This window comes from Aquarana catesbeiana, linkage group LG01 (genome assembly GCF_042186555.1).
Source record: "Aquarana catesbeiana isolate 2022-GZ linkage group LG01, ASM4218655v1, whole genome shotgun sequence".
Classification (NCBI taxonomy): domain Eukaryota; kingdom Metazoa; phylum Chordata; class Amphibia; order Anura; family Ranidae; genus Aquarana; species Aquarana catesbeiana.
Window position 1 is genome coordinate 280,483,874 of NC_133324.1, and position 13,615 is coordinate 280,497,488.

The following is a 13,615-nucleotide window of genomic DNA, read 5'->3' on the forward strand; positions in this document are numbered from 1 at the left end:
CCACCTCCTACCGGATGTTTCCACAAAGACTCTCTTAATGCGACAGTCACTCAAACCTCTCCTACATGGCCTTGGTGAGAAAGGTCTTACATACAAGTGGGGTCACCCATTTCACCTCATAGTCCACAAGGGCCCAGATACCTTCCCTTTGCGTCACTCCTTGGAGATTGCAGACTTGTTCGCCTTTGCCGAAATGGATCCAATTCCAGTAACCAACTGGCTGATGACTGTTGTCTCCAAAGATCCTCAGAGTCAAGCTCCCCTGGGTAGACCACAAAGGGCTCGCTATAGTCGCCGTGGTCGCGGGAGCCATTCACAAGCTAGGCGGGCAGGTAACCCCTGTTCACAACCCTCGAATGAAGAGGTGGATGGCTGATGCTTTATGTGCAGACCGCTAACATACACCCAGCTCAACGTTTCCCTTTTCTTGTTTTCCATGTTGAACTTAGAGTCAAATTACCTTTGTTATTTATTGGTAACATGTCAGGAACAATGTTTGTTGGTCCTGCGAACTAGGGGTCCTCTGGCTTGCCATTCAGTTTATCCCGGTTCACTGATGAGCGAAGGCCTCTCTTATGCTACAAATATTTGACACAATTGATAACTTGTCTCTTTAATGTTTTCTGACAGACTTAGTGTTATGCCTGCTATTTTCAATCTTTGACTAACATCTCCACATTGGTATACTCTGAGCGCTCCGCTTGAGCAATGGTTACCAGATTATGCTCAGAAGCAGTGGCTCTTCCTGGGGTTGGGCTCAGCTGCCGTGAAGCCCCATATTTGTGGCATTTTACTGACGATCTCCCCCAAGCTCGGAGTATCAGACCAATGGGGAGGAGGCGATTGCTTGTACGTATAACCGCGGCCTACCAGTATGGTATCAGTCACAAATACTTAACGTAGTTGTTATATTGTTTATTATGATAGATAGATAGAGATATCTATCTATTATAAATATATCCACCTTTTTTAACTTTATTCTCCTGGAAGGATTATTATTTATTGCCCCCATTCATTGCTCTTGTATTTTACTCCTTTGTAGCTCACCCTAAACGGTTGGAGCGACCTATAAGGGTGCAAATCCTCTTGGAGACATTTCACTTTGCACTTTATTTTGGTGTATTATATATTGTGCTCTTATATTGTGCACTTCACATTGTGCACTTTATTCATTTTGTTCTTATTTTCAATTTATGTATTTGCACGTTAAGGAATTGTTTGTTATATATAGTGTTTTGGGTGATTTTATATGACCGCGCGAGATCACTTTATTATTTATTTATACCTTTTAACTCCATCCATGCCATCCATGGGTCCTACTCCAGAATCAACATTTTAATCCTAAAACAAGCAGCAATTGCCTTGGTCACCAAGACAGATATAGACCACATTGCACTCTTTGAACACGCCCCATCCTTCTGGAATTGGCTATTTAGCAAGTGTCCCCCAGGACCTCTACGTGGCGACTTAATGAGGCACTCCTAAAAGATCACGAAATTGCCGCAGACATCCTTAGGGAGCTCAAGTCCTACTTCTCTATCAACGTAGACTTTGTGGACAATCCAACTTCGGTTTGGTCAGCGCATAATTGCTTTATCAGAGGCATTCTAATCAAACACGGTCATGCGTCCAAATAACGTCACGTTAAAACCCTGTATGACCTCCTGGCATAACTTCACACTTTGGAACGGGAGGCTATACAGGATCATTCCATGTACGAAGCGAAACATGTACCATTGAAGACCAGTCGTTTATTCTACGAATACGGTGATAAATGTGGTCGACTATTGGCCAATGCTTTACGTGTCAAGCGCTCTCAGACACACATTCCCGCTCTTCTCTCGTCACCTGGCTCCAAAGTTAATTCGTCTCCAGAACTAGCGGAAACTTTCCGCGTTTTCTACTTCAAATTATATAATTTGGACCCAACTTCTACCTCCCGGTTGATGCCCCAGATATCTGCAATTATCTTCAAGAAACCGATCTTCCTACGCTGACGACGGAAAAGCGAGAAGACCTGTCTAAGCCTATTACAACAGAGGAATTCGCATCTGCCATAGCTGACACTCGGTCCAGCAAGGCACCCGGACCTGACGGATTCAATCTCCCTTACTATAAAATTACCAAGACTCTTTGGCGCCTTCCTTTCTTGCGGCCTTCAATGCTGTGATCGACAGACACAACCTCCCTGCAGACATGCTGCGTGACTCTATATCTGTGATCCTAAGCCGGGTAAGGACCCCCTACTATGTGCCAGTTACAGGCCCATTTAACTTCTGTCCTGTGATGTGAAACTATTCACTAAAATCCTTGCCTCTAGGATGAATTTCTTATTACAACGTCTAATTGTAACAAATGAAGTCGGCTTTATCCAGACTAGAGAGGCCAGAAGCACTACTATTGGGACACTGAACATCATAGAAAAAGCAAAAACGATCCCGTGTCCCCCTGCTGCTCCTATCAATAGATGTCAAGAAGGCTTTTGACAGGGTGGACTGGTCTTTCCTCCAGGAGACACTTAAATTTGTGGGAATACCAGATCCCACTCTGTCATAGATATTGGCCATCTATGATAATCCCACATTAAGCTTAATCTACAAAAATCAGAGGCCTCGAATGTCTCCGGCAGGAAGATGGTATGATGACTGGTATGATGGTGGAAAGCTGGAGAAAGGCTTGGAACACTTCCTGGATCGTAGTGCTAAAGGGGATGACCTCACAGGCTTGAGTGCAACATTTTTCTGGGCTGGCGCACCCTGGTGGTGGGAGGAATGCGTACTCCAAAAGGAGACTTTCTCCAGCTCTCCACCCTCATACCATCTTCCTGCCAGCTGGGAGAGCCCACATACAGCATACCTTCTACTGACAAGTGTGATGGATGCCCCAAAGAGCGTTTACCCAAGATGTACCCTTCCTTGTTTACCTAGATGTAAGTTACTATGTGCTTTTATTAATACACACTTTACAGTCTAACTCAGAGGCGCCTGCATTTGTTTTTTCTTGCATATCTTGGAGACCGCTTCTGCTTCCCTGCTAAGGCTGGCCCTGAATCAACAGACTATTTTTAGGCTGCATAGCAGCCCACTGGCCACTTGGACTTCAGTACTATAGGATCTGTTTCAGTACAAGTGCCACATGTATATTTGTTTATCTCCTTAATGCTGCACGGGCCAGCATCCCACCTCTATGGAAGCAACAGTCTGTGCCAACAGTGGCCCAATGGATCGCAAGAGTGAAGAACATTGAGTAAATGGAAGATCTGACCTCTGCTTTGCGAGATAAGTCAGAGGAACATAAGTCCAGATGGTTTTATTGGGATCTCTTTCGCTTCTCTGACTAATGTCACTAAGACACCTTAGGATCCACCGTCTAGGACCTCCATCGCCTGTTCAGTGCTATCGATCTTGGCTCCCTGGGGGCGACGCCCCCCCCCCCCTTTTTTTTTTCTCTCTCTCTTCTCTCTCTTTCTCTCGTCTTTTCCATCTCTCTTTTTCAACTAAAAAACAAAAAGGGATGAGCACAGAAGCATATATTTACCCTGTATTAGACTTCAGCTAGTGGAGTGAGCCTGACTGAGTGGTTCCCTCCACTCACATGCAATTGTTTTGTATGGTTGTGCTTGATGTGCTCATCACCATCTATATGCAATGTGAAGTAGTCTTTTTGTTTGTATGTGTCACGTCTTTAAGAAAAAAAAAAAAAAGTGTAGGTTTACATTTACTAAACCTTGCTCCTGCACTGCCCCTTATGCATATGCCTCTCCTCAACAGTTATATATTAAGCATGCATCACACATTATATCGAAAGCAGAATCTGCATCCATTCTCATCCTCTCCAAAGCAAATATCTGCACTACTGTCTGGAGGCACTTAAAGTGGTAGTAAACTCCGATTGTTTATTTATACCTACAGGTAAGCCTTATTATAGGCTTACCTGTAGGTACAATAAAGATCTCCGAAATGTGCACTGTTTAGCAGATATTTACTTCAGTAACAACTGGTGACGTCATGTTATCGTGGCTCAGCATTAAAACGGCTGAAGCCTGCAAACCTAAAAGACCGGATGCAGATGGAAGGCTTGTCAGCGGTAAAAGCATGCTGCTGGAGAGCTTTGTTTTAAAGGTAAAGCAAGTCTCTCCTAGTTTGCTAGTATGCGATGCATAATAGCACATCATGGTCTTCATTTGCAGGGAGAAATTTGTTGTTTTGTTGTTTACTACCGCTTTAATGTAGGAATGCCCCAGCTTTTTTTATTATATCCAGCTGCCCATTTTTAGTGCCTTCTCCTCAGGACTGCGCTCTCCCTATTGAATAGCTTATGAAACTGACTGGTATATACAGCTTGATAACAAACATATCTCTCTGTGCCTAACTATGACACATTGAGATTTGTTTTCAGCAAAAGCACTAGAGCCCAAATTCTTAGGTGTAATTTTGCTGCTTGCTCCTTTCCTGTGCAGATAAGCAGCAGTACCAATGAAAAAGGATACAGATTTTATTAATGTTATTACTTGTGGCCTGTAAGAAGCCACAGTGCTTTAATGTTGGTTTATAAAGTATAAGGCAATACATACAAGGCTGCTGTTACCTGGCAGGGAGAATGCAAGACGCAGGTAAGAAGGTCTTCGTGACCACAAGTGAGGAGCCCCCGTAACAGTGCAAGCAGCCCTACTTTATCCACAGGGGGGTGAGGGAGAGACACGTGTAGCATTCCAAACTGCACTTCACCACAGCCTGTAAAGTAAACATAACGTGCAATAGCTTTTAGATTACAATTAGGTGACTCTACAACCCAACTGTACATCTCCGTGAACAGGTGACTTAAGAAATGCACACAAGAAGCTATGCTGCTGAATTTTTGAATACCGTTTACTGTCCACACACTGTACTTCTAGGTGTAACTCTTTACAGCGTATCTAAAAACAAAATTAAATATATTAAAGCTTACCAATCAGATGTAGTGGCTGCATTAGTTTTCCTTTTTTAAGCCTTTTATTCCTTTATTTATGACATGGTGTTTTAGCCAGTAACACTTCCTGTCTTAGAATGTTTCCATATGCAGGAGCAATGGAGACACAGACAGCAATACTGTCAAACCGGGAAGATGCACTAGTGTTACATTTACTAACAAATTTAGATGGACTTAAAGTGATTGTAAAGTCTCGTTTAAAAATAATAAAAGTAAATAACAAACCCGTTATACTTACCTCCTCTGTGTAGTTGGTTTTGCACAGAGCAGCCTGAATCCCCCTTTTCTCGGGTCCCTCTTCACTGCTCCTGGCCCCTTCCTGTCGAGTGCCCCCACAGCAAGCAACGTGCTATGGGGGCACCCTAGCTGAGTCACAGCTCCGTGTGTCCATTCACCCATGGAGCCCCATCCTCCTCTTCCGATTGGCTAAATGACTTGGACTGACAGCCACGGGAGCCAATGGCGCTGCTGCTGTGTCTCAGCCAATCAGGAGGAGAGTCCTGGACATCGCCGGCGCAAGATGGGGCTCAGGTAAGTAATTAGGGGGTGCTGTGGAGGCTACTACACACAGAAGGGTTTTTTTTATCTTAATGCATAGAATGGCGATACCACGTCAGAGTTTTTCACAGCCTGGTCACATACAGAGGCCCAACATGCAGGGAGCAGCGTCAGCTGTTCTAGGGACATAAATGACACATCTAATTTCTTGACTACCTATTACACTTTTGAAGGCCCTGAAGCACCAGGACAACCTCATTGGACAAAGCGATCATGTGGTAAAGGGCCACTGTCATTGGCCCTTTACCCTGATCTATGATGCGCTGGGTCCCGAGGACCCAGCGGTCATGGACACTTTCGGATGCCTTCCCCAGGGGGTATGCGAGAAGCGCGTTCACGGGAGGACATCAATAGAACTAGCAGGCTGTGCTGTAGCTATCATTCGGGTATGAAGCGGTCAGCAAGTGGTTAATAGTAAAATGTGCCGTGTGGAGCATGTAGGCCCTTTATAAAAGACAATTTAAAGTAAGTGACTGGGAACAAGGAGAATGTAAATTTATTAAAATATCTTCTTCAGCTCTGTGTATACAAATGAAAATATGGTGCCCATATTTAAAAAAGCGTCAAAGTCTTTACTAAGTAACTACAGACCAGTTAACTTCCATAGTCAGGAAGAAACTTCAGAGTTTACTAAAAGAAAAGAAAAGAAAAGAAAAGAAAAGAGGCTGTGGTATACTTGGATTTTGCAAGCATTTGACACAGTTCCTCACACACGACTAATGTGTAAATAAAGTCTACAGGCTTGGACAATTCAGTTTGCAAATGGATAGAAAACTGGCTAAAAAGGCAGAATTCAGACAGTAGTGGTTAATGACTCTTACTCTGAATGGTCTAAGGTTATCAGTACCCCAAGGTTCAGTGTTGGGACCCTTACTTTTTAATATCTTTATAAACGAGATGGTACTTTAATCCAAGACCCTATTTAAGTCTTTGCAAAAGATACCAAGCTATGCAGTGGAATAACGTCCTAACAGGATGCCTCTAACAAGCTGACCTCAATGCACTGTTTAATTGGACAACTATGTGGCAAATGAGGTTTAATGTTAATAAATGTAAAGTTATGCACTTGGGGGGCTAAAAATATCCATGCATCATACATACTTGGGGGGGGGGGGGGGGGTCAACTGGGGGAGTCAATGGTGGAGAAGGATTTGGGTGTTCTGGTAGATCAGAAGTTTAATAATGGCATGCAATGCCAAGCTGTGGTTTCTAAAGCAAGCAAAGTCCTTTCTTCTAATAAAAGAGGTATGCACTCCAGAGAGAGACATAATGTTGTCCATGTACAAATCATTAGCAAGACCTCATCTGGAATATGCAGTTCAGTTTTGGGCACCAGTTCACAAAAAGAATATCGGGGAACTAGAGAAAGTATAAAGAATGGCAGCCTAGACTGATAAGGGGAATGGAGAAGCTCAGCTATGAGGAAAGATTAGCTGAACTAAAACTTGTATAAAATACATAAGTGGTCCATATAGTTGAAACAAAACTTGGTGTGGAGCTATTCACTTTCAGGTCATTATAGAAGACAAGGGGGCACGCTAAACGTCTGGAGGAAAAGAGATTTAAGACTCGTACACACGATAAGAATAACGGAGGAACATTCATCCGTTTTTTTGCATGTTAGTCTCATATTGCAAACCAATAGGTAACTAAAGTTACGAAAATTCTCGAAAGACAAAATACAAATTCAGAAGTGATGTAAGGAATTCTTTCATTTCCAAGCATGCGTGGTTTTAGTCACACAATTTCTTTTGTACAAATACCATTCTAATTACACCAAAATTGCTTGTTCTGTTATCGTATGAGAAAAAATTTTGTGCATGTCCCTTCGGATAATTTTTCAATAACTGTCACGATCAGTTCTTGAAAGCTGTATACTAACGATCAGATTATCAGACGATGGCTCAGAAAGTGGTCATTTTCATCCGATTTTCTCATTGTGTGTACTAGGCATTAATCTTCAATCATGGAAAGGCTTCTTCACAGTAAGAGCTGTGAAAATGTGGAATAGACCTCAAGAACTGGTTCTGGCCAGCTCAGAAGATTGTTTAAAAACAGAGCTGGTTGCAATTCCTAAATGCACAAAATATAACTAGATACTAATTGTTACAGGTAATAATACCAGGGGTAGTTGATCCAGGAAATATCAGATAGCCTCCTCAGCTCCTGCTTTATTTGGGGGGGGGGTTGCCCGTGGTATAGGATTGTGTATATGGAAATGTTCTATTTGTTTTTTTTTTTATTTTTTCCTCTTTAGGTTGACCTAGATGGATTAGTGTCTTTTTTCAACCTGACCACACAAACACACAACACAATCTGATTGCACATGCTCCTTTAGATCTACCATAAACTATGTAGTATAGGGGGCTGACTGATTTGAAAATTAATTGTACAATCAAAATGTATAGTGTATTGTCAGCATAACTCTGTATGTAAATATGTAATCAGTCCACAAACAGAATGAGAAGGCCAAGAAATCATGCAAGGTCAGAAGGATGAAGTTTAAAATGTAGTAGCAGCAGCATTACCATGTTGCTCAACCTGGCCTACTAGTGATATTAAAAAGGTAAATAAAATACAATCATGACTAACTCACCATGTGTCATCTGCTGTATAAGGTTCATGGCAGCTTGAGCGGCAGACTCCACAACTGGCCCTGTATTTGCAAGAGAGGCCACAGCTGTCCCTGCCAACAGCCTGACATCTCGACTAAAATTCTAGAAAAGGAGAACATTAGTAAAATAGGCATTAGCAGCCCAGCAGTCAAAGCAAGTAAAAATGAACTAGGTTAGAGATTTTTTGTAAAAAAATATTATACACCTGCCCATCTAGGACTAGAGTTAATTCAATTAAAAAATGCATTAAGAATATTTGTACTCTATTTCAAATTCACTCAGTTAATCTTCATATAACTTTGTTATGCCGATCCAGGGCTGAAGCATCCCAATAAGTACGCTCCATTGAGTGACATTGGTGAAACCAGTCAGGGACCAGCACTGCTGGAGCTGAGGAACTCTCCTATTTGCCGGGGGAAGAAATCCTCCAGTGAGAGTGAGGGGGAAACGAAGGGAAAGGACAGAGATGCCAATCTTTAACAAAGAACTGAAGTGCCGAACAGTATGTTGTCTACCAGGCGCTTGGGTTCGGCACATCACGGATCTGATGGACAGATTACTGGGAGGGGCTGGGGAAGACCCAGCTGTCATGGTGCACGTTGGCACCAATGACAAAGTCAGAGGCAGATGGAGTGTCCTAAAGAACGATTTTAGGGACTTGGGAGCTAAATTGAGGAAAAGGACCTCCAAGGTAGTATTCTCAGGAATACTACTGGTACATCGAGCCACACCAGAAAGGCAGAGGAAGATTAGGGAAGTAAACAAGTGGCTGAAGATCTGGCGTAGTGAGGAGGGGTTTGGGTTCCTGGATGACTGGGCCGACTTCTCAGTCGATAACCAGTACTATAGAAGGGATGGACTGCACCTAAATTAGGAGGGTGCAGATCAGCTGGGAATGAAGATGGCCAAAAAGTCAGAGGGGTTTTTAAACTAGGCGATGGGGGGGGGTATTTAGGGTAGAGGTAGAGATAGAGAGCGCGGAACATATTCCAGAGGGTAGTATTGGTGGCGTTAGTGGTAGGTTGACCAAAGCACATAAACCCAAGGTAAGTATAGTAGCAAGTCCTAGTTGCAATCTCGGAACACCCAATAAGAGGATAATATGCGACCGGTCTAAACTACGTGGCATGTTCAATGCCAGGAGCCTGGCGAACAAGATGGGTGAACTAGAGATACTGTTGTACGAGGAGGATTTGGATTTTGTGGGAATTTCAGAGACCTGGTTCAACAACTCCCATGATTGGCTGGCAAACATTCAAGGGTATACCCTTTATCACAAGGATAGAGAGGGTAAAAAAGAGGGAGGGGTATGCCTATATATCAAGAATAATGTACAAGTGAATGTGAGAGATGACATCACTAAGGGAGCTAGGAAGGAGGTGGAATCCTTATGGGTAGAGCTCCAAAGGAATGAAGCTAAGGGAAAAATAATACTGGGAGTATGCTATAGGCCCCCTAACCTGCGGGAGGAAGGGGAGACAGATCTATCACAATTTGGATTAGCAGCAAGGATGGGAAGTGTTATCATAATGGGGGATTTTATCTATCCAGACATAGACTGGACGGAGGGACCCACGCATTCATCTAAGGCTCGCCAGTTCCTAAATGTCTTGCAGGACAATTTTATGGGTCAGATGGTAGACGCACCAACTAGAAATAAAGCGTTACTGGATCTACTGATTACCAACAATACAGACCTGATCACGGATGTGGAAATATGGGACAATTTAGGGAACAGTGATCACAGGCCAATTGGCTTCAGTATAAATCACACAAATAGGAAACATAAAAGGGAATACAAAGACACTGAATTTCAAAAGAGCCAACTTCCCTAAGCTACAAATCTTGCTAGAAGGCATAAATTGGGATGAAATCTTAGGAACAAAGAACACGGAGGACAGATGGGTTTGCTTTAAGAGCATATTAAATAAGGGCATTAGCCAATGCATCCCATTGGGTAATAAATTTAAAAGAGCGAACAAAAGTCCTGAATGGCTTAACTCCAATGTAAAAATGCATATAAAAGCAAAGGAGAAGGCCTTCAAAAAATACAGGGTTGAGCGATCATCATCAGCATTCAAACTTTATAAAGAATGCAACAAGAAATGTAAGGGTGCAATAAGGACGGCTAAGATAGAACATGAAAGACACATAGCGGAGGAGAGCAAAAAAAATCTCAAGAAATTCTTTAAGTATGTAAACAGTAAAAAAGGGAGGAGGACAGACCATATTGGCCCCATAAGGAATGGGGAAGGACATCTGGTTACAAAGAATGGGGAGATGGCGAAGGTATTGAATTTATTCTACTCCTCAGTCTTAACAAGGGAATCGGGGGGCTTCAGTAACCAAAACTGCAGTGTTTATACTCATGACACATCACAGGAAGCACCTCCATGGTTAACAGAGGACAAAATTAAAATTAGACTTGAGAAACTTAACATTAATAAATCACCGGGACCAGGTGGCTTGCATCTGAGGGTACTTACTGAACTCAGTTAAGTAATTGCCAGATCATTGTTCCTAATTTTTACTGACAGTCTACTGACTGGAATGGTACCAGCTGATTGGAGAAAAGCCAATGTAGCACCAATATTTTAAAAAGGCCCAAAATACATTACTGGGAATTACAGACCAGTTAGCCTAACATAAGTAGTATGTAAACTCTTGGAGGGGATGATAAGGGACTATATACACAAGATTTTAGTAACGAGAACGGTATCATTAGCAGTAATCAGCATGGATTCATGAAGAATCGTTCTTGCCAAACCAATCTACTAACCTTCTATGAGGAGGAGAGTTGCCAGCTAGATAAAGGAAGGCCTGTAGACGTGTATCTGTATTTTGCAAAAGCATTAACGTTTACTGTACAAAGTAAGGTCCGTTGGCATGGACCATAGGGTGAGTACATGGATTGAAAGCTGGCTACAACGGCGAGTTCAAAGGGTGGTGATAAATGGGGAGTACTCGGAATGGTCAGGGGTGGGTGGTGGGGTCCCCCAGGGTTCTGTGCTGGGAGCAATCCTATTTAATTTGTTCATAAACGACCTAGAGGATGGGGTAAACAGTTCAATCCCTGTATTTGCGGACGATACTAAGCTAAGCAGGGCAATAACTATTCCGCAGGATGTGGAAACCTTGCAAAAAGATCTGAACAAATTAATAGGGTGGGCAACTACATGGCAAATGAGGTTCCATGTAGAAAAATGTAAAATAATGCATTTTGGTGACAAAAATATGAATGCAATCTATACACTGGGGGGAGAACCTCTGGGGGAATCTAGGATGGAAAAGGACCTGGGGGTCCTAGTAGACGATAGGCTCAGCAATGGCATGCAATGCCAAGCTGCTGCTAACAAAGCAAACAGAATATTGGCATGCATTAAAAAGGGGATCAACACCAGAGATAAAACGATAATTCTCCAGCTCTACTAGACTCTGGTCCGGCCGCACCTAGAGTATGCTGTCCAGTTCTGGGCACCAGAAGACTCATGGCTGTATTAGATCAAAAGGGTGCTTCCATTAAATACTGAGCAAAGGGTCTGAATAGTTAGGTATTTCAGTTTTTCTTTTTTAATAAATCTGCAAAAATGTCAACAATTCTGTGTTTTTCTGTCAATATGGGGTGCTGTGTGTACATTAATGAGGAAAAAAATGAACTTAAATGATTTTAGCAAATGGCTGCAATATAACAGAGTGAAAAATTTAAGGGGGTCTGAATACTTTCCGTCCCCACTGTATGTCTTCATTAAAGATCACCAACTAATCACGGGATATTCCAGAGTATTTTATGATTGTGAACACAATTTTTGGCTGACTGGTTTATAAGTGTCTAGATCTGCATTGTTTGCCAACAGTAATAATTACCTGGTTTGTAACTATATGTAGAAGGGATTCCAGAATGCTTTCAAGGGGGTTCGGGATATCAGCAGATTTCCAAATGAATGGACTAACATTCTCTGCTACTTCCCTAAACAGCTGAAGGCACAACTATAAGAAAACACATGTGGTTTAAAAACAAAATAGAAAACACAAAGACAATAACGTAATGTTAAATGTGAGGAGTAAGTTATCACATTTTTTTACCATTTACAATGCTTTTAGGGAGGGTGACAACGCTCACTCACCTCACTTGTAGCTACTGATAAATAGCAATCGTACCCTAGTACAGGACTACATCAGCATAACATAGTTGGATGTGTTCTGTTCTAGAACAATGATAACCAATAACAGTCAGCAGAGAGCAAGGAAAGTTATCAGCTCACAAGACCTGTGGTACGATCAAGAGTTATTTTTTTTTGGACTTACTAAACAGATACAACATATGATTTTAATGATTTAACAAAATAAAATTGAGCAAATAAGACAGGATCACTATTAGGGTTTAATGCACTTATATGTTCTGATGCACAAATACAGTGGCAAGAAAAAGTATGTGAACCACTTGGAATTAACTGTTTTTCTGCCGTTATTTGCCATAAATGTGAACTGATCCTCATCTAAGGCACAAAGATAGACAAATACAACGTGCTTAAGATGATACCATAGTTACATAGTTAGTAAGGTTTAATAAAGACACCAGTCCATCCAGTTCAACCTGAGTGAGTGTGGGTGCATGTCTACAATTATCCCTATTTATTTAAGGTACCCATATAGCGCTGTCAATTTACACAGCGCTCCACACACTCACATCAGTCCCTACCCTCAAGGAGCCCACAATCCAAGCTCCCCAACTCACATTCATATACTAGGGCCAATTTTGGATAGAAGCCAATTAACCTACCAGCATGTCTTTGGAGTGTGGGAGGAAACCGGAGTACCCGGAGGAAACCCACGCAGGCACAGGGAGAACATGCAAACTCCAGGCAGGTAATGTCGTGGTTGGGATTCGAACCAGCGACCCTTTTTACTGCTAGGCCAGAGTGCTACCCACTACACCATTGTGCCGCCAAATAACACAATTATAATTTGTCGTGTCTTGATTGAACACACTCATTAAACATTGCTGGAGGAAACAGTTAACCCTTGAAGTTAATAGCTGGTTGAACCTCCTTTGGCAGCAATGGCTTCAAGCAAGCTCTTTTGGTAGCTCTGGATCAGACCTGTACAACGATCAGGAGCATTTTTTGACCATTCCTCTTTACGTCTTCACCTCAAGCACATTTGTATGATGTCTGTGTCTGGTGTGAACAGCTCTTTTGAGGTCATTCTACAGGTTCTTTTCAGGGTTAAAGTGGTTGTAAACCCGAGCAAAAAAATAAAATAAATAATAAAAAAAACCCTGCAAGACAAAGACATAATGAGCTAGTATACATAGCATACTAGCTAATTATGTATTACTTACCTTAGATCGAAGCCCCCGCATCGGTCCTCACTCACCGCTCCGGCCGGCGACATCTCTCCCGGAGTTACTTCCGGGTATCGCGGGCTCCGGCGCTGTGATTGGCCGGAGCCACGATGACATCTCTCCCGCGCAC

General features: G+C 42.4%; 1 protein-coding gene across 1 annotated transcript in view; it reads right to left on the reverse strand.

Moving 5' to 3' along the window:
* The window catches only part of LOC141141541 (tRNA (32-2'-O)-methyltransferase regulator THADA-like), a 101,069-nt gene that overhangs the window by 47,378 nt on the left and 40,076 nt on the right, over positions 1 to 13,615 (reverse strand). The window contains exons 6-8 of the mRNA XM_073629143.1: positions 12,006 to 12,128; positions 8,123 to 8,243; positions 4,588 to 4,733 (exon numbers count right to left, since the gene is read on the reverse strand). Coding sequence (XP_073485244.1) covers positions 4,588 to 4,733; positions 8,123 to 8,243; positions 12,006 to 12,128 — 390 coding nt within the window. The remainder of the gene's footprint in view (positions 1 to 4,587; positions 4,734 to 8,122; positions 8,244 to 12,005; positions 12,129 to 13,615) is intronic.